Source organism: Psammomys obesus, unplaced genomic scaffold, assembly GCF_907164565.1.
Source record: "Psammomys obesus unplaced genomic scaffold, mPsaObe1.curated_primary_1811, whole genome shotgun sequence".
Taxonomy (NCBI): domain Eukaryota; kingdom Metazoa; phylum Chordata; class Mammalia; order Rodentia; family Muridae; genus Psammomys; species Psammomys obesus.
This window is the reverse complement of record NW_026585895.1, coordinates 44,711,414-44,733,644: the sequence shown is the minus strand read 5'-3', so window position 1 is coordinate 44,733,644 and position 22,231 is coordinate 44,711,414. Positions and strand designations below refer to the sequence as shown.

The window sequence follows — 22,231 nt, the reverse complement described above, 5'->3', positions numbered from 1 at the left end:
GGGTAGAAACAGGCCAATACCCAGAGCTCACTAGCAAGCCGGCCTCACCTGCTTGGTGAAGTTCAGCCCAATGAGAGGCCTTGCCTCAAACAGATGGTAGAAGGCACCTGTGGAATGACACCTGAGATGCCCTCTGGCCTCCACTGCATATGTATATACTCTCTACCCTCAACACAAAAGACACAGATTTATCTGGAGATGTAGCTTAGTGGTTAGAGCACTTGCCTAGCATGCACAAGGCAACACAAAGACACACCCAGAAACCACACAACACACACATGCACACACACACACAAATTTGATTATGTAATTTGATGAGTTCGGGCACACCTAAACATAAAACCATCACCACCGAATCTATCACCTCAACTAGTTTCCCCAACCTTTCATAGTTTGTTTTCCTGTGAAGACACTTACCATGTACCCGTCACCAGTAATAATCTATTGCACAACTGAAAATGTATCAGGGTGCTAGGTCTCATGTGAAATACCCAGGACAAAGACATTCTCAGGAGAATGCAGAGGCTGCTTAGCGAGAGAGCCTGAGCACAAGGTTTGAACGGCTGATCTTAACGCTGAGAAGCCTGACTCGTATTCTAGCAGGCCTCACTCGTGACTCCTCCAAAGTGAACTGGGGGAGGGGGCATCCAGGAGCTAAAGGTTTAAGTAAGGAAGAGGTTAAAACGAGCGAGAGAAAAGAGAGATGGAGGGAAGTTAGCAAAAACTAGGGTTTGTGAAACCTCACCGATTTATAAGCTAATTGAAATTCTAACCGAAGCCAGGAGATTGAACAGAGGTTCCCTGCTCAGGAGAACAATGCTGCTCCTGAAGACCATGGGCTATTAAGTAAAAACCTCAGGAACAGAGTACTCCCTTTTGGGTTATTGGTCAGTGGCGTCCAACATAAGCTCCTGTCATCACTCCTGATTGTCTAGCGTAACTATTGCTGGAGACACTTTGCATGTAGGATGTAGAGAAATCAATATCAAACTGCTCAGGAAACTCTCTCCCTGCTAGGCAGCTAGTGTGGAAGATGCTCTCGGGGGAGGGGAGGAGACATAAATGGTCTTATCCAGCCCTGCTCTCTACATGTTACAAAACCAACCCAAGCAAGATGTGTTTACCGGTCTAAATAGTGGCAAAACTGTGGGGCGAATGGTTTATTGCAATAAAATATTCTCTCATTCAGACCTGAGGCCTGTCTCACTGCAGGAATTCATTCCTGCTACTGTAAACACCATCCAAACCCATGGCTACAGAAACCATAGACTCAGGGGAAAACCTTTTGATGTTGTTTTGATAAGCGCTTGTGTGGTCAAACTACCTTCCAAATGTTTCTGTATTTATCCTTCGGTTGCTCCCCACTTTGGTCAAAGAAACTTTTTACTTCAGTAGGTGATGGTTAATATAGACTCCTAATTCTTCAAAATGCTGTGAAACAGTTAACTGTGAATACTCAGTTAATTTTTGCTTTGTCTTCTCCAAGACCTTGAAATCTTTCTGCCGAATCCATCTCAGCTCTTGGCTCATATTTCTTCTCTTTTCTAAGCTCACTTTTTGCTAAGTTTCTTTCAGACCCACAGTTTTGAATATTATCTACATTTTGTTGTCTCTGAGTTTCTGTTTTCAGATAGAACTTTTTCATGCACCTCAAAGGTTATATAATTAATTGTCTATGAAGCATCACCTGTTTATCCAACACACATCACAAAATTAAGGTGGCCAAAGGACAGTCAAGGGTAAAAATGGAACAATTTAAAGTATAAACATTGGGTTTATTACTGTAGGTTAAAATGTTGTTGAATTGAGCAACTATACATATATAACCTTTTAGGAAGGATTACTCCATTCAACCCAGGAGTTATTTTCATTTTACCTTTCTGCACCATAGTGCTGCATGGCGCTTTGACTTCACTCTGGAAGACAGCAGAAGACACAGGACTATTGAACAAATCAGATTCTGTAAGCCATATTGATTTACTACCATGTGGGTGACTTGTTCCCTGGGTTGAATGTTACATACTCAAAGTTCAGTGATTTGAAAGCATCTTCTGATGTGTGTTGTAATGAGATTCTAGTCAAATGGGCCAAGAACCATTCATAAATGGTGTCTAATCCAACCAAGGAGTTGATAGCAAAGATTATTCCACAGGAATATGATTCATAGGATTATTCAGAGGAAACCTCAGCTACTTGAGGTGGTCTGAGATTGACCCTTGGTTCTCATGAAATGTGTCTTTCTTTGTTTGCCTGAGAGTCAGCCTGGAAAGTTCCTGAGATGAAGAGCTTCCTGAAGAGCCTCCTGAGAGCTCCCTTAACTTCCTGGTTCCTGAGGCTATAGATTAGTGGATTTAGCATAGGGGTGACTACTGTGTAGAAGATGGCAATCTGGCGATCCTGGTCTAAGTCATAGGTGGATATTGGCTTGAGGTACATACGAATCACAGAACCATAGAGGAGCAGCACAACCAGAATGTGGGAGCCACAAGTGGACAGAGCTTTGCTCAAGGCAGCAACTGAGTGCATGTGGGCTATGGCCACGCCTATGCGGACATAGGAGCCAAAAATGAAGAAAAAGGGGCTGACCACCACAGCTACACCCTCAGTGAAGATTAACATCTCATTGACCACAGGTCGAGTACAGGAGAGCTTCAGCAGAGGAGTGATGTCACAGAAGAAGTGGGTGAGCTGGTTGCCACAGAAGCTTAAACGAGTGACCAACACGCTGTACAGGAGGCTGTTCAGGCTGACCACCGCCCACGAGGTCAGTGTTATTCGCAGACAGAGGTTGCGGCTGACAATGGCAGAGTATCTTAAAGGGTCACAGATGGCAACGTAGCGGTCATAGGCCATGGCAGCCAGCAAGTGGCCTTCCATACTGCCCACCGCCATAAAGGAAAAGAGCTGAACCATGCAGCGGTTATAGGAAATGGCTCTGTTTATCGAGAGCGTGTGCACCAGCATCTGAGGAACAGTGATGGTTGTCAGAGATATGTCAATCAAGGAGAGCTGGCTGAGGAGGAAATACATGGGGGTCTGAAGCCTGGGGTCTGAGCAAGCAACAAGTACTAGCAGGGTATTGCCCAAAACTGCCACCAGGTACATGGTGAGCACAACTCCAAAAATAACAGGCTGCATCTCTGGCCGGCTGGACAAGCCCAACAGCACAAATTCAGTCACTTCTGTCCTGTTTCTAGTGGCCATAAGGCATGGTCTACATCAGCTTCAAAGAGGGAAGATCAGAGCTGGAAAAGGAAGAGAAAGATGCCAAGGCTCAAACAAACCTCAGAGTCTTCACTTGAAAGGAGCCAGTCATTGGAGTGAGGATACATTTTCATGCTGAAGCATGAAGAAGGGTAGTTTTGGTCTTTTAGTCAGTGTTCTTTTAACTCAACTAAAGTTACACAGAATGAGGATAAAAGTGATTGATAAATTTCCCCCCACCACACACACACACTCACACAAATACCTACTTATAGCATGTAACTACTCCTGAAATAATAATAGGATATAGCTGTGTCACCGTAGGTAATAAAAGGATGCTCACTGCTCTACACTTGCTCACCTCCGTGTTTGGTTTCAGCTTTTCAGTGGTCCATGCTCCTTTAATACACATGTGTTTGCATGTTACCATGATACCTTTGGCCTTCTGCTGTAAAAGATGAAACCCCATCCTCTTCACAGTGCCTCATCTTTCTTTTTTTCTTCTTTCTCCAAGTTTCGATAGTTATTTTACTTCTTTGGTTCCTGGTTTTTATCAGCTTTTCTGTACGTATTCAAGAAGTAAACAAATAATTAGCTGCATCAGGTATTATTAGTCTTTGTAAGTCAAGAATATTTTCATTTTATGTCTACGGATACTTGGTGACTGAAAACATTTTTGTTTCTCATCTTAAATAAGAAGCCCACTGCCTGTGTGACTCTGTGGGCCTCCCTTTCCCTTTCTGTGCTGCTGCTATTTTCTTCTTTTAGAATTTTTATTCCTTCCACCTCTACATTTTATAAAGATGCTGAATTTTATAAAGATTCGGTGTTTTCATTAATGTCATTATGAATGATTAAGAGAATTTTGGGAGGAGGGCTCTAGACAGGGTTTCTCTGTGTAGCCCTGGCTGTCCTGGAACTCACTCCGTAGATCAGGCCAGCTAATAAGAGATCTGCCGCCTCTTCCTCCCGAGTTCTGGGACTGAAAGTGTGCACCACTACACCAAGCTTGAGTTTTTAAATATGAAGACTGTGGTTTATTTGTGAAAAAAAAATCCCTCACAGTTCCTTGAACTTGGGAGTAAGGCGACAGCTCGGTGGGAAGTCGTTGCCTTACTAGCACACAGGCCTGAATTCTTTCTCCGAGCTCACAGAAAAGCCAGGCGCTGTGGTACGCCAGTGTCACTAATTAAACATTACCGTTTTTTTTTTTTTTTAATCTCTTTCCCTTAAGGTTTCCATCTCACTTTCTTTCTAGTTAATAAACTAGATTGTGATCACAGTAACTAGTAACTCATGTTTATTTTATTCTTGCAACCGTATGATATTGCCCGATGGGATCTTCACTGTGCCCATATTTCACTACAGCGCTTTTTCCTTTGTGGTGTGGGTACGGTTCTCTGAACAAATGCTTTTATATTGTCTCCTATACCATGAATCAAGTTTTTTCTTCAGTGAGTTATTTGTTTTCTGTGGTGTGTGTGTGTGTGTGTGTGTGCTTCCATGTTGCTTGTTCTAGATAGTTGGTAGCAATCGCTCATGCAAGTATGAAGCCACATTACTTCCTCCCAAGAAAATGAGAATTTACTGTCTGAAAATACGGAAAGCTTGTTTTTAAGCCATTTATACCAAGTAAAAATGAGAGCTATCCTCTGAGACATGACTACTAAATTAATAGCTATAATTTTCCTTTTCTAGAGAATATTTTCCAAATTTTTCCTGGGGTAAAAGGTAGGCTAGCATGTCCTGAGCTTCAAGATAAAAGAGAAGGATGTGTGCAGAATGGCTTGTTTAGTCATCATGTTGGAAGACATTCACTTCGGTCCACACCTCTATACTCTATGGAAACCTTTCCCTTTTTCTTTCCCCCATCCTTCTCCTGAATTGACTACTTCTGGCATGCCATCTCTTCTAAGAAGGCTGGTGTTCTCCTCCACTTCAGTCCTTCCCAGCATTGTAAGATGCAGTGATCTTGTTACTTTGTCTCTTAAAACTCCACTGAAATGTCACTCTTGCTAATGATCCCCTTTCTTCTCACTTACTAGTTTCCCTTTTGTCATGGCATTGCTGAGATCTCTAGCGAGACAGAGGAACTTTATAAAACACAACATCCAAGCCACCTCCGCTACAGCTGATTCCTCAAGAGGACTGTCTCTACCACAAGAAGTTACTTACAAAAAGATTGCATGTTCAAGTCTATTACTCAGGACCATTTGCCTTCCATATCTTAAAAATTGTCCTTTAGGGTCCCAGAGAGCAGATTGATGCTTGTAGTGTATTTTACCACAGAGGTTTTGCTTCATTGGGCTGCGGCTTTCTCAGCACTTGTCATGTTTTCCTGAAGCACGTCCCTATTCATTTGGTTTTCCTACATCTTCTCATTCACATGTTGTCAGAGCATCTTTAGTCATCTGCAGAGCAAGAAAGAGCGCAGAGATAGAAAAACCGCACAACTTCCAGTGATTATTCGTTTGCCTTTATTTCTTCCTGAATCCACATTTGTCTGTGGAGTCAGCTTAAATCATCTTATATTCTTAGCATGTTATTACCTCTTCAAAGTTAAGCTGAATTCAAATGTCAACATACATGTAGAAATGAATATGAAAGAGAAGAATCAGGCAGGTAGGAAGAAAGATGGAGTAAGTCCCTGTACAGGGAAAGAGTGAAAAAATAGTATCCAAGAAATAATGAAGAACTTTGTTACTTACCTCTTACAAAGATGTAACAATGTGATAATGCAACCCATTTTCTTTTCAAGTAAAGCAAAAGTGTGTTTTTAAGTCAATCACATTCAAGAGGAGTAGCAAATAATAGTTGTGTTCTTGTTGGAAGGTTTTACGGATCCATCTATGTTTCCTTTCTGTTCTCCAGTCTCGATTATGCTCCCATCAAACGGTGAGTTCTGTAGACTCTCTCAAGCGACTTGTAGCTATAAATCACTCTGGGACAAAGAAAAGAGAAAGAGATGTTCTTTAGAAGAGATGAGAAGAGGCCCACTCATACAAAGCTGGAACTCCCCAAATCATTAAATTAAACTAAATCGGGAGAGGTGAAAGAATGCCTGGAAACAAGCAAATGACCATGTACAGTCTCTCAGCTCCTGGCTGGTGTTTCAGGGACATCTTGACACACACAGAGGGGTGAGGCTGGGGTGTCCAGCCAAACTCTGATTCTTCTTCACTTTCCTGTTCAATATAAGCATCAGCTGACATGCCACACCTCTTTATTATTTTATCAATGTCTGAGTGTTAGAAATGGACTCTCCTTAGAGACCTACTAATTTAAAATCTGTTTTCAGACCACTCACCCTCTCAAACTGAAAAATCACAAAGGCTGATCCCATGGTGTATAAATAAGATTGCATTTCTTTTCACCATGTCGAACTAAATCTTCCAAAATCTCGCAAAATAAATTAGATGCTCCATCACATGTTTCAGGATCCTAGATTCTCGGGGCACATCTTCATGCCCTCTTGCACTTTGCTTCCACACTTTGCTCCATCACAGCCTTTACTTAAAAATGCATTTTTATTACAGGCAGACATTTTCACACTATTTCTTCTATTTCAACTCTCCTTGATCTGCTTGGTGCCCATGTCACCATTTTTCTATTTTGTGCCTCCTTTCAATTTATCTTGGGACAGGACATAATGTTAATTTCATATTTTGGAGGGGGGGTACAAGCAGAGTCGCCTTCCCTCTTGTCCATTAAAGACCTTCTTCTTATCATTTTCTAAGGGAAAATGTAAGGAAGCTCATCACAAGCAAGCGGGCTTACACCCATGCACTCCCTGGGACTCTGCTAACCCCCAGAGGCTCCCGTTGTGTTCAGAAGAAAAAAAAAAGGCTAATTAGCATGAGCTCAGCCCTTGCACCTTTCTGTATCCAATGGAGCTGGAACTCACAAGCCTGTTCATTTTTCCCTATGCTGAGATTCAACCACACCACTGAATAAAGCCCATAAAACTTCTGGAAACAATTGGTCCTGCAGGGAAAGTCTACCCTTTGGGGGACACCATCTCAGTCTTGTAAACTATCAACAGTCAGGCAAGGAGGAACCCAAGGGGAAGCTGACTCCCTACCCATCATCTCAGGAAGCCTTCCTTCATAATATATCTTTCCTGTAATTGCAGTTTTTAATGATTCAAATAATCTAGCTCAGCTGAATTGGGTGTTGGGCTTGAAGATTTGTGAGACAGCAAAAGGACAACTCTGGCAATTACTCCATCTCCAAGAACTGCCATTTACTGTTCTCTCCAAATCCCAAACCTCTGTTGGGTTAAATCTAGCTATATTGCTTATTTAGTTTAGAAATATCATCCTCAGGTAACCCGATTTAAATGAGTTTTTAAGAAGAAGCAACAGGTGGAGAGATTCTTGATCTCATTCTAAGATACAGTAACAATGACTTGTAACTCGTGTTATCTCGAGTTGATGATAACTCATCAGAGCAGCTGCCAACTGGGTGCAAAGCAGTGTTTTCCGTCATTCGCCTGCATTAAAGAAATTCGAGCACTCTCTAGAAAAACCAAACTACTAGTTAGTAAGTATTATCAAATTCCAGAGGAAATAAATACATTTAAAATCAACGTTTTCAAAATAAGAACTACATTTATAAAGATCCTAATTGATTATCCCTCACCAAACGACCAGCCCCCAAAACAAATACATACAAGCAACACTGACTAGACTTACCTCAGCAGGTTGTACTTTGTGCACAGGCTTGCAAATGCACATACACACACACATGCATATATGTAACAATTAAAGAGCCCATGAATTTGGCAGGGAGCAGTCTGTGTGTAGGGGAACATGACAGGGTTTGGAGGGAGAACAAAGAATGATGTTAAGGATTTTAATTAAATTATTAGAAAGATCCATGGAATGGCACTTTTTAGTGTTGTTTTGGGGGGGAGGTTGATTTTTTTTATCAGATGATATTTGAGTTTCTCATGTCAGTTTTTCTCATTTTAGGAGAGACTCCTTCCCTCAATGGGTACATGCTAATGAATGGAACTAGAAAAAGAGTATACTGACGACAGTGTCCTTTGCCTTAACCCATGGATTGGGAAAGGATCTTCACCAACCCTACATCTGACAGAGTATCCAGAATGTATAAAGAACTAAAGAAATTAAAAAGCAACAAACCAAGTAATCCAATTAAAAAATGGGGTACAGAGATAAACACAATTTTCAATAGAGGAATATAAAATGGCAGAGAAACACTTAAAGAAATGTTCTACATCCTTAGTCATCAGGAAGATGCAAATCAAAATGTCCATGAAAGTTCACCTTACACCCATCAGAATGGCTAAGATCAAAAACTCAAGTGACAACACATGCTGGAGAAAGGGGAAACCCTCCTCCACTGTTGGTGGGAATGCGAACTTGTACAACCTCTTTGGAAATCAATCTGGCACTTTCTCAGACAATTAGGAATACTGCTTCCTCAAGATTCAGCTATACTACTCCTAGGCATATATTCAAAATACACTTAAGTATACAAGGACATTTGCTCAACCATGTTCGTAGCAGCTTTATTTGTAATAGGCAGAAGAATCTGGAAACAACCTAGATGTTCCTCAACTGAGGAAGGGATACAGAAATTGTGGTACATTTACACAACGCAATACGACTCAGCTATTAAAAACAAGGAAATTATGAAATTTGCAGGCAAATGGTGGGAACTAGAAAAGATCATTCCGAGTCAGGTATCCCAGAAGCAGAAAGACACACAGGGTATATACTCACTTATAAGTGGATATTAGACATATAATATAGGATAAACATACTAAAATCAGTACACCTAAAGAACATAAGCAAGAAGGAGGACCCTGGATGATCAATCCTCACTCAGAAAGGCAAACAGGACGGACATCAGAAGAGGGAGAAAACAGGAAACAGGACAGGAGCCTACCACAGACTGCCTTTGAAAGACTCTACCCAGCAAGGCATCAAAGCAGATGCTGAAACTCATAGCCAAACTTTGGGCAGAGTGCAGGGAATCTTATGAAAGAAGGGGGAGATAGAGAGACCTGGAGAGGACAGGAGCTCCACAAGGAGAGCAACAGAACCAAAAAATCTGGGCCTAAGGGTCTTTTCTGAGACTGATACTCTAACCAAGGACCATGCATGGAGATAACCTAGAACTCCTGCACAGATGTAGTCCATGGCAGCTCAATCTCCAAGTGGGTTTCCTAGTAAGGGAAACAGGGACTGTCTCTGACATGAACTCAGTGGCTGGCTCTTAAATCACCTTCCCCTGATTAGGGAGCAGCCTTAGTAGGCCATAGAGGAAGACGATGCAGCCAGTCCTGGTGAGACCTGATAGGCTAGGGTCAGAGGGAAGGGGAGGAGGATCTCACTTATCAGTGGACTTGGAAAGGGGCATAGAAGGAGATGAGGGAGGGTGGGATTGGGAGCGAATGAGGGAGGGGCCTACAGCTGGGATACAAAATGAAAAACTGTAATTTATTAAAAAAATAATTAATTAAAAAAAGATTTCTGATTTCAACTTGAAAGTTAGTGATGGGTAGAGTCAGATCTTTAATTTTAATTTAATTTAATTTTTAATTACACTTTATTTACTTTGTATCCCCCCTCTAGTTCCCCCCTCCTCTCCTCCCAATCCCCTCTCTTCTCTCTTCCTCTCTCTTCTCCCCAAGTCCACTGGTAGGGGAGGGTTTCTTTTTCTTCCTTCTGATCTTAGTCTGTTAGTTCTCATCAGGAGTGGCTGCATTGTCTTCCTCTATGGCCTAGTAAGGCTGCTCCCCCCTCAGGAGGAGGTGATCAAAGAGCAGGCCAATCAGTTCATGTCAGAAGCAGTCCTGTTCCCATTACTATAGAACCCACTTGGACACTGAACTGCCATGGGCTACATCTGTACAGGAGTTCTAGGTTATCTCCATACATGGTACTTGGTTGGAGTATGAATCTCAGGAAAGACCCCTGTGCTCAATTTTTTTGGTTCTGTTGTTCTCCTTGTGGACTTCCTGTCCTCTTCAGATCTTACTATTTCCCACTTCTTTCATAAGATTCCCTGCATTCTGCCCAAAGTTTGGCCATAAGTCTCAACATCTGCTTTGATAGTTTACAGGACAGAGCCTTTCAGAGGCCCTCTGTGGGAGGCTCCTAACTTGTTTCCTGTTTTCTTCTTCTTCTGATGTCCATTCTCTTTGCCTTTTGTGATGGGGATTAAGCATTTTAGCCAGAGCCCTCCCTCTAGATTAGTTTCTTTAGGTGTGCAGATTTTAGTAGGTTTATCCTATATTATCTGTCTATATGAGAGATTATATACAGTGTGTGTCTTTCTGCTTCTGGGATAGCTAAAGTCCAAGTGGATCAAAGACCTCAACATAAAACCAGACACATTAAATCGGTTAGAAGAAAAAGTGGGGAAGAGCCTTGAACTTATTGGTACAGGAGACAACTTCCTGAACAGAACACCAACAGCACAGGCTCTAAGCAATAATCAATAAATGGGACCTCATGAAACTGAAAAGCTTCTGTAAAGCAAAGGACACTGTCATCAAAACAAAACTAATGCCTACAGATTGGGAAAGAATCTTCACCAACCCTCTATGTGACAGAGGGCTAATATCCAGTATATATAAAGAACTAAAGAAGTTGAAAAGCAACAAATCAAGTAATCCAATTAAAAAATGGGGTACAGAGCTAAAGAGAGAATTCTCTGTAGAGGAATATCGAATGGCAGAGAAACACTTAAAGAAATGTTCAACATCATTAGCCATCAGGGAAATGCAAATCAAAACAACCCTGAGATTTCACCTTACACCCATCAGAATGGCCAAGATCAAAAACTCAAGTGACAACACATACTGGAGAGGATGTGGAGAAAGGGGAACCCTCCTCCACTGCTGGTGGGAATGGAAACTTGTACAACCTCTTTGGAAATCAATCTGGTGCTTTCTCAGACAATTAGATCCAGCTATACCACTCCTATCCAAAAGACACTCAAGTACACAATAAGGACATTTGCTCAACCATGTTTGCAGCAGCTTTATTTGTAATAGCCAGAAGCTGGAAACAACCCAGATGCCCCTCAGCTAAGGAATGGATACAGAAATTGTGGTACATCTACACAATGGAATATTACTCAGCAATGAAAAACAAGGAAATCATGAAATTTGCAAGTAAATGGTGGGAACTGGATAGAGTCATATTTTTAAGTCCATAAGTCAGGGGTGTTTGTCTAAATGCATTAAAAATGTGTTACCTTGTAAATGTGCAGATAGCAGGTGAATGCTTGCATCGCCTTAGATCACAAAGAGCGTCACTTCACTGAGCTGCATCTTTTTCTCAGTGCCCGTCACATTCCCTGACACGCACTCTCTTTTGCTCGTCTGGACTTTGTTCTCCTCAGCTGGCTCATTAAGCACATTAGCCCGGTGCTTCTCACCTTCCTAGTGCTGAGACCCTTTAAGATGGCTCCTTGTGTTGTGGTGACCCCTCAACCATAGAATTATTTTTGCTGTTACTTCATAACTGTAATTTTGCTAGAGTCATGGATTGTAATGTAAATATCTGTGTTTTCCAATGGTCTTAGGTGACCCCTGTGAAAGACCCCTTTGACACCTCCCCAAAAGGATTGCGACCAACAAGAACCACTGCTTTAGACCATCTTTAGTCAACAGTACATATCTATAAAACGGAAGCTGTAAAGAGTTTTAAAACCTTGCATATTCCAGTATTCATTCTTTTGTTGTCATTTGCTCTAGTGTCTTTCTATGTCAGTGGGGGTAGCTCAGACAGATGTATAGTGATACAATTACTCTCTCAAGGTAGAACAACACAGATAGCAACATGGAGGTGGAGATGAAGATGGAAGAGAGAAGGCAATACTGGAGAAATATGAACTGTCTTCCTTAATGAAGATAGGGCAAATACTTATGGTCCTTAAGAAATGGGCTATCATACACTGTTATACAAAATAAGCTATTATTTAATGCTAATTAAAATAAAAATGCAGGAACAATATGTTCAGTTTCTTTCAAGCAAACCAAACTGTATTTTAAAAACATAATGAGTCTATTACTCACAATCAGCAGGGGTTGTCCCGTCCCACGGGGCATGTTGAGCAGGGTTACCTGAAGGAGGGCGTGGGAATGACAGGGGCAGACATGAGGAATGGAGTCAAGGCAGGATTCTGATCAAGACTTGTTTACTCAACACTCGGATAGCATTTTTTTTAAAGCAAAAAGCCACAAGCAACTTCCTTAAAGTAAAAACTACATCAGTCAGTAAAAATTTGCCCAACAGTTCACTTGCAGAAGACTTTCCTATTTAAGAACAGACTGTGGTAAGAGCATCTGTTTCCGTCAGGTCTCTGTGAGACTAACTTCCAGACTATATGCTAAAAATAAGGTCAAGAAGTAAAATTTCAGCTGGAGAGATGGCTCAGTGGTTAAGAGCACTGTCTGCTCTTTTGAAACGACCCGGGTTCAATTCCCAGCACCCAACTCACAACAGTCTGTAATGCCAGTTCTAAGGGATCTGACACCTTCACCTAATGCACATAAAATAATTTTTTTTTTAAAAAGAAGTAAAATTCCAGAAGCTGACTCCTTCAAGGAGTTGACATCGTCTTAGCTGATGTCAAAGATTCATCCCTGGACTGTTTGTATTTTTTCAGTGTCAACATTGTTCTCATCAGGTTCTGAGCCCGTGGGGAAGAAGAGGGTGAAGGAGAGATGAGGGAAAGATGGATGTTGAGGAGAGATATACAGAGACCCACACAAAGAGTGCTAGAAACTTTAAGTCAAAGAACTAAGAAAATCTGGAAAAAGAGAAAAAAAGAATCTCTAAAAAAAAAGACACATAAGCATCTCGGGTTCCTTGCTGAGAGTAACTGGAGCTGTGAGGGAGGGAATGGTCTTGCGGTGACCTGTTTATCTTTCACTCCCCTGTGACTAAAGAGTTAGTGGACATATTGCATCTCTTCACTGCATTGTTAGTATATGAACAAGGATATCTTTAGGGTTTATTGATCTGAAATTGATTTCACCCTTTTTTTTTCTGATTTTTAACCACACACACAAAAAATCATTTTCATTGTATTTATAAGGAAATTTGACATTTAAAATCCAACCTGGCATTTGGTAATGTGGAAGCTATCATGGAGGCTCCTTAAAGTGCTGAAAATGTATCTACCACATGACCTAGTTAGAGTACCCTTGCGCATATAACCCAAGGATGTTATATACTGCTCCAGAGAAAGCTGTTCACCCACGTCCAATGCTGCTCTATTCACAACAGCCAATGGGTGCAAACAGCCTTGAGGTCTACGAACTGATGAGCAGAGAACAAAAATGCTGTGCATTTACACGATGAAACACTACTCAGCTGCTAAGAAAAATCAGATTACGAAAATTTCAGGTAAATGCCTGGAGCTGTAAACATTCACTGTGAGGTGAGAACACTGCTCAACCCTCCTCAGAGAAACTTCTTCCTGTAGTAGACAGCAATGAGCAGAGAGACACATAACTCATCAGCATGCAGAGAGCAAAACAAGGTGCTCAGCCTTGAGTCGGACATTCACAACACACCCCTCCACAGAGACCATAACAAGGAGAGGTGGTAGATGACTTCAAGAAAGCGCCATCTAGATTCAACAGGGCGTTTGACAGTTGAACTTAGAGAGACTGAGATGAGGCAGCGTGCACATGATGTGTACAAGCTCAAACCAGAGAAAATCCTATCCTAGAGAAGGGAAGGTCGACGTGTAGCCTAGTAGAATTCGACAGCTTCTAGCATATGCAGAATCATCCCTCTAAATAACGTGACCCATGGAAGGCCGACCACACGCTAGGCCAAGCTCTAGTCCCAAGACTAGCTCACCACACAAACTGAGCTCAACAGGGAAAAAGGAAATAACCACAAAGTTGAGCAGGGAAGGGTGGGAAGGGGGGGGAGTTGTAAGCAGAGGAATCAGGAGAGAGAGATGTTCAAAGTGCACTGCATGAGATTCTCAAAGAATTCATAGAAATATTTTTAAAGCCAAATATATTGCTAAAATTTTTTATTGGCGAAGCTCTCCAAGATGATGGCACTGTGTCTGAGTATCACTGTACCAGAGTAGCAGCAGATCAAAGACTTCAGATCAAGTGAACGGCCTGGCTGCTGACTCGACCAACGTCTGTGCTTCCCGGCTGAGAAGAGGCATCCCACCCGAGCACAAGTCCCAGATAAATGGGACATGGTCCCAGCCTCTGGTCCACAGTTCTATGGTCCCCCTGTGCAGAATAAGAGCATATAGGCTCCCCATCCAAGGTGCTGGAGCCAGCAGAGTCTGAGCAGCAGGAGCAATGTCTGCAGGGCTAGCGAGCAGCCATGCTGCTGACTCTGAAATGTCACCTTCCATCTCTCTCTCTCTTACCATCCGCCATCTCCTTTCCAGTGTTTCCCTATTCCTGCCATTCTGAGGATGACTTCAGATTCTAGAGACCTGCAGATGTAGCCTGCAGTTCATGGCTCTACTACTTGTCTTGAGGAGACCTGCAAGACCTCACAGGGTCACCAGGTTAGAGGCCCACGTCCTGTTTCCATGCTTATAGTTCCAACTGAGACAGAACCAGCAGAGAAGAGCTCTCTAGGCTACTTGAGGAGATCCAGCCCCAGCCCACAACCTAGGGCTCCTCTCACATGCCTGAGAAGCCCAGCGGGTTCCAGGAACAATCAGGCAACTCCAGGGACAACCAGATGACTAAAGGCCAGCATAAGAGCACAATCAACAAAAACCAGGGTAATATGGCAGCAAGCTCTGGATATTCTAACACAGCAGAAACAAAGGAAAATGACCTTAAATCTACACTAATGAAGATGGTAGAGGCCTTTACAGAGGAAACAAATACTGTAAACACACACACACACAGAAAAACACAATCAAACAAATAGAGGCATTTAAAAAGGAAACTAATTATGAATTACTGGAAAACACAATCAAACAGGTGAAGAAAATGAATGAAACTGTTCAAGACCTAAAAATGAAAATAAAATCAATAAAGGAAATACAAACAGAGGAAATTGGGGAAATAGAAACTTAGGGAAGACAACAGGAACCACAGAGGTAAGCATCAGCAACAGAATACAAGAGATGGAGGCAAGAATCTCAGGCATAGAAGATATAATTAAAGAAATCAATACATCTGTCAAGGGAAATACTAAATCTAAGATATTCCTGACACAAAACATCCAAGAAATCAAGGATACCAGAGGAAAAAAAAAAAAGAAACCCAAAAATAATAGGAATAGAAGAAAGAGGAGATTCCCAGCTCCAAGGATCAGAAAATATTTTCAAGAAAAATCATAGAAGAAAATTTCCCTAACCTATAGAAAGAGATGCCTTTAAACACACAAGAGATTTACAGAACACCAAATAGATTAGACCAGAAAAGAAATTCCTCATACCACATAATAATAAAAAACTTAAATGTACAGAACAACAATAATTTTAAAAACTACATGAGAAAAAGGACAATCTCATATAAAAGCAGTCCTATCAGAATCACATCTGACTTTTTATTTTTATTTTTTTAATAAATTTTATTTTTTTATATTAATCACAGGTTATTTACTTTGTATCCTAGCAGTAGCCCCCTTCCTCATTCCCTCCCAATCCTACCTTCCCTCCCTCATCTCCTCCCTGCCCCTTTCCAAGTCCACTGATAGGGGAGGTCCTCCTCCCCTTCCATCTGACCCTAGCCTATCAGGTATCTTCAGGACTGGCTGCAAAGTCCTCCTCTGTGGCCTAGTAAAGCTGCTCCTCCCTTGAGGGGGGAGGTCAAACAGCTAGCCATTGAGTTCATGTCAGAACTTACTAAGGTACCTACTTGGATACTGAGCTACCATGGGCTACATCTGAGCAGGGGTTCTAGGTTATATCCATACATGGTCCTTGGTTGAAGAAACAGTCTCATAGAAGACCCCTGTGCCCTGATATATTTGGTCCTTGTGGAGCTCCTGTTCTTTCATATGATTCCCTGCACTCTGCCGAAGGCTTGGTTATCAGTCTCAGCATCTGCTTTGATACACTGCTAGGTGGAGTCTTTCAGAGGCCCTCTGTGGTAGGCTCCTGTCCTGTTACTTGTTTTCTCCTACTTCCAATGTCCATCCCATTTGTCTTTTTAAGTGGGGATTGATCATCTTACCACGGGTCCTCTTTCTTGTTTATCTTCTTTAGGTGTGTAGATTTTAGTATGTTTATCCTAGGTTATAGATCTAGGACCAATTATAAGTGAGTATATATTGTGTGTGTCTTTCTGCTCCTGGGATACCTCACTCAGGATGATCTTTTCTAGATCCCACTATTTTTAATGGGGACTGTAAAAGCAAGAAGGGTCTGGGTAGATGTCTTGCAAACCCTAAGTGAACACAGATATAAGCCCAAACTATTATATCCAGCAAAGCAGTCAATCATCATAGATAAAGAAAACAAGATATTCCACAACAAAACCAAATTTAAGCAATGCACAAAACCAGCCCTACAGAAGATGCTAGAAGGAAAACTCCAATCCAATGAGGTTAACTACACCCAAGAAAACACAAGATATAAATAACATCACTACAGCAAAACAAACAAACAAAAAGACAAGCACACAAACACACCACCAACAATGGCATCACAATAAAAGGAAATAACAATCATTAGTCATTAATATCTCTCAACATCAATGAACTCAATTCACTAATTAAAAAAAAACAGGCTAACAGAATGGATTTATAAACAGGATCCAACATTCTACAGCACACTAGAAATACACCTCAGCAACAAATCCATTACCTCAGAGTATAGGGATGGAAAAAGGTTTTCCAAGCAAATAGACCCAAGAAGCAAGCTGGAGTAGCCATCCTAATATCTAGTAAAATAGACTTTAAATCAAACTTTATCAAAAGAGATGGGGAAGGACACTTCACTCTCATCAAAGGAAAAGTTCACTAAGAGGACATCTCAATCCTGAATATCTATGCCACAAATACAAGGACACCCACATTTGTAAAAGAAACATTACTAAAGCTTAAATTACACATTGACCCCCCCCACATTAATAGTGGGAGATTTTAACACCATCATCAAGACAGAAACAAAACAGAGAAATAATGAAACTCACAGATATCATGGATCTCGTAGATACCTATAGAACTTTTCACCCAAACAGAAAAGAATATACCTTCTTCACAACACCTTATGGAACCTTCTCCAAAATTGACCATGCTGAGAAAGACATTAGGGAAGCAATAGACATTTCACAATAGACACAAATAATATAAAGTATCTTGGTGTAACTAGCCAGGCAAGTGAAAACATGTATGGCAAGAACTTCAAGTCTCTGAAGATAGAAATTGAAGAAGATAGCAAAAGATGTTAAGATCTCCTATACTCATGGATTGGTAGAATTAACACAGTAAAAGTGGCCATCCTACCAAAAGTAACCTGCGGATTCAATGCAATTCCCAAGAAAATACCAACATAATTTTTTACAGGCCTTGAAAGAACAATTGTCAACTTCATATGGAAAAACAAAAAACCCAGAATAGCTAAGTCAATTCTGTACAATAAAAAAATTTTCTAAAGGAATCTCCAACCCTGAGTTCAAGCTATATTATAAAATAATAGGAATAAAAACTGCAAGATGCTGGCATAGAAATAGACTGATTGATCAATGGAATCAAATCAAAGATCCAGACACAAACCCACATACCTATGTGCATTTAATTTTTGACAAAGGAGCCAAATGGTTCTGGTTTAACTGGATGTCTCCATGTAGAAAATGCAAATAGATCTAAATTTATCACACAAAACTCAAGTCCAAAGGCCTCAGCATAACAGCATATACACTACATCTACTTATCACACAAAACTCAAGTTCAAGTGAATAAAAGGCCTCAACATAACAGCAGACACACTACATCTATTAGAAGAAAAAGTGGGGAAGAACCTTGAGCTCATTGGCACAGGAGACAACTTCCTGAACAGAACACCAACAGCTCAGACTCTAAGATCAACAATTAATAAATGGGACCTCTTGAATCTGAAAAGCTTCTGTAAGGCAAAGAACACTGTCAATATAGAACAAAACAGCAGCCTTTCTAACCAGAAAGGACTCTTAGTGTAGGAGGGGAACACCAACCCACCCACAAAATCTTCAACCCAAAATTTACCCTGCCTACAAGATGTGCAGGGATAAAGTTAGAGTAGAGATTTGTCAATATAGAACAAAACAGCAGCCTACAGATTGGGAAAAGATCTTTATCAATCCTACATCTGACAAAGGGCTAATATCCAAAATATATAAAGAACTCAAGAAATTAAACACCAACAAACCAAATAAAAAATTACAGACAAATGGTGGGAACTAGAAAAGATCATCCTGAGTGAGGTATCCCAGAAACAGAAAGACACACATGGTATATACTCACTTATAAGTGGATATTAGCCATATAATATAGGATAAACATGCTAAAATCTGTACACTTAAAGAAGCTAAAAAAAGGAGGACTGTGGGTAAGATGATCAATCCTCACTCAGAAAAGCAAATGAGATGGACATTGGAAGAAGGAGAAAACAGGGAACAGGAAAGGAGCCTACCACAGAAGGTCTCTGAAAGACTTTACCCAGCAGAGTATCAAAGTAGATGCTGAGACTCATAGCCAAACTTTAGGCAAGTGCATGGATTCTTAGGAAAGAAAGGAAAGATAAAAGATCTAGAAGGGACAGGAGCTCCACAAGGAAAGCAACAGATCTGAAAGATATGGGCCCAGGGGTCTTTCCTGAGACTGATACTCCAACCAAGGACCATACATGGAGATAACATAGAACCCCTACAACCCCTGCACAGATGCAGCCCATGGCAGCTCAGTCTCCAAGTGAGATCACCTTCCTCTGATGGAGGAGCAGCCTTACCAGGCCACAGCGGAAGACAATGCAGCCATTCCTGATGAGACCTGATAGGCTAGGGTCAGAGGGAAGAGGAGGCGGACCAGACCCAGAAAGACACACAGGGTATGTACTCACTATAAGAGGATTTTATCTGTATAATAAAGATAAACATACTTCAATTCACAGATCCAAAGAAAATAAGTAACAAGGAGGACCGGAGGGAGGATGCTTCAGTCTCACTCAGGAGGGGAAACAGAATAGACAGCAGAAGTGGTTGAAGAGAGGGAACAGGGAGGAGGAGCAAAGAGAGAAATGAGAGTGGTAATCATTCCTGGGAAGAACCTGGGGGAGGGGGCAGAGGGCCTGTAGGGAAGCGAGAAACCGTGGGTGGAGGCATCTCTATGACAAGCTGGAGATGTAAAACAGGGTAGGCTTCTGGGAGAATATGGAGGTTGACTCTGTCTGAGACTCCTAGTAGGAGTCATGGAGACTGAATAGGACACCCTCTAACCAGAAAGGACTCTTAGTGTAGGAGGGGAACACCAACCCACCCACAAAATCTTCAACCCAAAATTTACCCCGCCTACAAGATGTGCAGGGATAAAGTTAGAGTAATGTCCAACCAGTGCCCAACCTGAGACCCACCCAAAGGGACAGAGCCAATCCCTGACACTATTAATGATACCCTGTTATGTTCACAGACAGAAGCCCAGCATAGGTGTCCTCTGAGAGGCTTCACCTAGGAGCAGATTGAAGCAGATGCTGAGACTCACAGCCAGACATTGGGAGAAGCTTAGGAAGTCTAGTGGCAAAGTGGGGGAAAGGATAGAAGGACCTGGAGGTGTCAGGCACTCCACAAGAACACCAACAAAGCCAACTAACCAGAGCCCCAGAGTGGCTTGCAGACACTGAAGCACCCAACCTAGGACCATCCAAGGACTGGACCTTACACTCCCTACACAGATGTAGCCAATGGACAGCTTGGGCCTCATGCAGGTTCGCTAGTAAGGGGAGCTGGGGCTTTTTCCAACATGGACTCTATTGCCTGCTTTTTGAGCACTTCCTCCTGGTGTGGCTGTCTAGCCAAGCCACAAGGGAAGAAGACATACTCAGTCTTGATGTGACTTGATAACCTGGGGTAGGTTGCCAAGATGCTCCCCATTTCTGAGGAATAGGGGAGAGGGGAAGGGACAAGGAGAAAGTGGGATTGGGAGGAGGGGGGCTAATATCAGGTTGTAAAGTAAATACATAAATAATTTTAAAAGTATTGGCATTGAGGTTGCATCTTTAGAAATTACATAGACATAGACATGATGATAGGTAGATGATAGAGTCATGAAAGATTCATTTTCATTATAGCACTTAAGTTACAATTTGAAAATATTTCAAAATAATAGAAAGAAGTTTCAGTCAGAAACATTACAATATTAATGATGAGTTGGTAATGAATTTACAATTCTGTTTTTTCAAAAGCCTTATAGAAATAGGATTTACACACATTAGCCTGTAACTCAGCAGAGTTTTGCTAAACTCTTATCAGAGAAGCTTTTCCTAGCAATATGTGGTAATTAGCAAAGAGATCCAAGGTTAGACAACGTGTGGAGAGTGGGGGATTTTGTAGCACTCATCCCTAAATGTAATGTCTTTATCTTTGCAGAAGAGGAGCTGGAAATATTGTAAGAGCCAGAGGTGGTCAATGACTCAAAGAAAACAGTGTTTTCCATACACAATGGTACATATTTGGACTCACGGGGTCTCTGACAGCACATACAAGACCTACATAGTTAAAATCAGACAGAACTTCCACCACTAAGAAGGGGAAGTGGACATAAGGTACCACCCCACCCCAGAAGCTATTTGCCGTTGATACCTGCTGGGAAAGGGAAAATCCATCTTCTTCAACAGAATGTGGCTGGGTATATTGTCCACACCCTAGGGCAGGTCCCAAGCTCAGAACTAGCTGGCTAGCACAAAACAGACTTCATACTTTGGTTTGGTTTGATTTTTTTGTTTTGTTTTGTGTTGTTTGTTTTTTTTGTTTTGTTTTGTTTTGTTGATTTTTATTTTCTTTCTTTTACTTTGTTTTGATTTTTTAAATTTTTTCTTTATTATTATTATTATTATTATTATTATTATTATTATTATTATTTATTACAATGTATTCACTTTGTATCCTGGCTTTAGACCTCTCTCTCATCTCCTCCCAGTCCCATCATCCCTCTATCTTTCCCCCTTATGTTGCTCCCTTAGTCCACTGATTTGGAAAGTCTTCCTCCCCTACTATCTGACCCTAGCCTATCAGGTCTCATCAAGGACTGTTTGGATCCTCTTTTTATTGGCCTAGTTAGGCCACCTTACTAGGGGGAGGTGATGAAAGAGCCAGCTACTGAGTCCATGTCAGAGACAGCCCCTGCCCCCCTTTCTAGGGAATCCACATGGAGACTGAGCTGCCTGTGGGCTACATTTGAACAGGCAGTCTAGGTCCTCTCCATGCATGGGCCTTAGTTGATTCACCAGTCTCTGCAGGACCCTCTAAGCCCAGATTCATTCATTCATTCATTCATTCATTCATTCATTCATTCTTTCTTTCTTTCTTTCTTTTTGATGTTTTTCCTTTTTTTTTTTTTTTCTCTGAAGTAGAAAGAAAAAGAACATGATGTGGTCAGTAAAGAGGTGAGAAGGCTTGGATCTGGGAGGAGATGGGGAGAATAAAGAATAAAAAAAGCAAACAAAATTTATACACAATTTATTGCCATATGATATAGAATTAAATATCTTAGCATATTCACATTGTTGTTGAATCACCATAATCCATCTTAGGTCATTCCCTGACTTTGGTTCCCTTTCCTCTAGCTTGGCTGCCTTGTCTGGCCTCAGCAGGAGAGGATTGCTTAGTCCTGCTGTGACTAGAGGTGCCAGGGTGGGTTGGTACCCATGGGGGTACTCTCCTTCTCTGAAAAGAGGGACAGGGTGAAGTAGGGAGGGTGTGAGGGTGGTGGGACTGTGAGGAGGTGGGGATCAGGCTGTAAAGTGATTAGATAGATGGATGAATGGATGGATAGATAGGATGGATAGATAGATAGATAGATAGATAGATAGATAGATAGATAGATAGATAGATAGATAGATAGAT

General features: G+C 41.4%; 1 protein-coding gene across 1 annotated transcript; it reads right to left on the bottom strand.

Annotated features, from left to right (window-relative positions):
- Positions 1-2,223: 2,223 nt before the first annotated feature.
- Positions 2,224-3,204, bottom strand: LOC129671109 (olfactory receptor 1361-like). The gene has a single exon (XM_055599731.1). The coding sequence runs from the start codon at positions 3,202-3,204 to the stop codon at positions 2,224-2,226; it is 981 nt and encodes a 326-aa protein (XP_055455706.1).
- Between the last annotated feature and the right edge of the window lie 19,027 nt (positions 3,205-22,231).